The sequence below is a fragment of the Apium graveolens genome, chromosome 4 (genome assembly GCF_009905375.1).
Source record: "Apium graveolens cultivar Ventura chromosome 4, ASM990537v1, whole genome shotgun sequence".
Lineage (NCBI taxonomy): Eukaryota > Viridiplantae > Streptophyta > Magnoliopsida > Apiales > Apiaceae > Apium > Apium graveolens.
Window position 1 is genome coordinate 84687606 of NC_133650.1, and position 1992 is coordinate 84689597.

At 35.3% G+C, this 1992-nt stretch overlaps 1 protein-coding gene across 1 annotated transcript; it reads right to left on the reverse strand.

Moving 5' to 3' along the window:
- Positions 1-238: 238 nt before the first annotated feature.
- Positions 239-1718, reverse strand: LOC141718134 (transcription factor PRE5-like). The gene is made up of 2 exons (XM_074520507.1): positions 1430-1718; positions 239-722 (listed from the first exon to the last, which is right to left on the reverse strand). Exons 1-2 carry the CDS (start codon positions 1541-1543, stop codon positions 570-572), a joined length of 267 nt encoding a protein of 88 aa, XP_074376608.1. The 5' UTR covers positions 1544-1718; the 3' UTR covers positions 239-569.
- Between the last annotated feature and the right edge of the window lie 274 nt (positions 1719-1992).

Sequence of the window (1992 nt, forward strand, 5' to 3'; positions counted from 1 at the left end):
TGCTCTATATTGGATTGCATTGTAGCTGTTTACATGTATAATTAATGTATACATATGCATATTTGTACTTAAAAACGTAATTAGTTATTGATTTGAACTTACAGTTGATATAAATGGTATGATGCCATTATCTAGCAGGTGTTGTTACTTTCGTTCTAAATTGCTGAACATGCTAATATGCCACATGTGCATGAGTACATTCCTCTCAATCCACAAGTAAATTAAAATTGATAATAACTCTCGTAACACCGTTAACATGTTTATATAGTATAATTAATTATAAACTTAACGAAATTAAGAAGGCTGCTTTACAATAGCTCTAGCAGCTCTTCTATACTACTGATCAATTGGTCACAAATATATGCATGTTCATCAGCAAAAGCATGCTATATATAACTTAGCTCCATTAACCCATTATACTTATATATAGTAAGCTATATATATAATGACCGAACGAGCCCTAATGGTTAATAAGTAAATGAGCAGCTAGAATATGATGTAGAGAGGTAGGTAGTAAATTTAAGATGGTTTACATAATTAGCTAGAAAAACCTAGTTAATAATGACCCGTCACATAATTAAGCTCCTAATGATGGAAGCTTCTGGACTGTTGGTATCTATGGTAGTCAATAGTTGGGAAAGTCTGTCACTTAGGTCGTCCACCTCTTTGTGCAAGTCCATTATGTAGTTACAAGTCTCTTGTAGAACCTTTGGTGCTGATACCTGCATACACCGTTTACAATTAATTAATACCAGTAATGGTAAACGAGAGAGAGAGAGAGAGAGAGAGAGAGAGAGAGAGAGAGAGAGAGAGAGAGAGAGAGAGAGGACAGGGGGAGAGAGAGAGGGGGGAGAGGGGGAGAGAGAGAGAGGGAGAGAGAGAGAGAGCGAGAGAGAGAGAGAGAGAGAGAGAGAGAGAGAGAGAGATGTTCAACGTTCAAACCAAGTTAGAAGATACTAGGAAGCTCATAAGATCTTCTTGACAAGTTAGGTTCATGCATAATTATGTACATAGCAGCCGTTTAACAAGACTTTTTATATTTACTAATTGAGATGCATGGTCACTAAGTATGCAGTGGCCGTTAGACTAGACTAATTGTTTTGACTTCAATAAAAGTATGCATATCACGTATATAGAAGATAGAAAATGCAATTTAGATTTTGATGTAAAGATACAACTATGCGAACTTATTCATGGGTAGGAACCATTTTGCTTATCTTTTCTGTATAGAGGGGCCAAAATGTTGGGTGCAGGGTGCAGGGATATATGTAATCGACCCAGACAAACAAAATGCTACTTACTACTAGTAGCAGATATGTATTCATTAATGTGTTACAACTCTTATATGTGCAAAAGTTTAAATTTGAAGTGCATAAATGGAAAGGAGAGGTGTTACGTTTTTGAGTAATAAAACAAAACAAAATGGAACCTTATTAGAACGGCTAGTGCGGATCTCAGGAAGAAGTTGTTTCAGCTTAGAAACAAGTTCAATGATCTGGTCGTCGCTAATCCTCGCTCCTTGCCTCGATCTTCTGCTTGACATTATCGCTACTGAAATGTGTTTATATCTCTGCAGAGACGGTACTATTTTATGTCAAACTGGCCGGACCCTAATGGTGAAACCAAGTAGAAGGCACGAAAACTTAATCAAGAAAAAATGGGGGATACTTGTGTAGTACAAGTGAAAGAGGGAGTTGTTTAGTGCTATATATATAGTGGTAACCTCTGTCCTACACTCCTACTAGCTAGTTAGTTGTAGTTATAGTTATATTTATACATGTATTATACCCTGTATACAGTAGTGAAATTAATAAAATTAATGGAATTGCTATCCGAGATCAAATATAGTTCAAATATAGTTCCAACTGACATTCGAAAATAAAAATGTATAGAATTTTATAACGTGGCAGGGTGTTTAAAATTAATAATTTTTTTTGTTAATTCAGTGTCCGAACTGGTTTTCATACACCTTTTAAAGTTAATAAATTTATC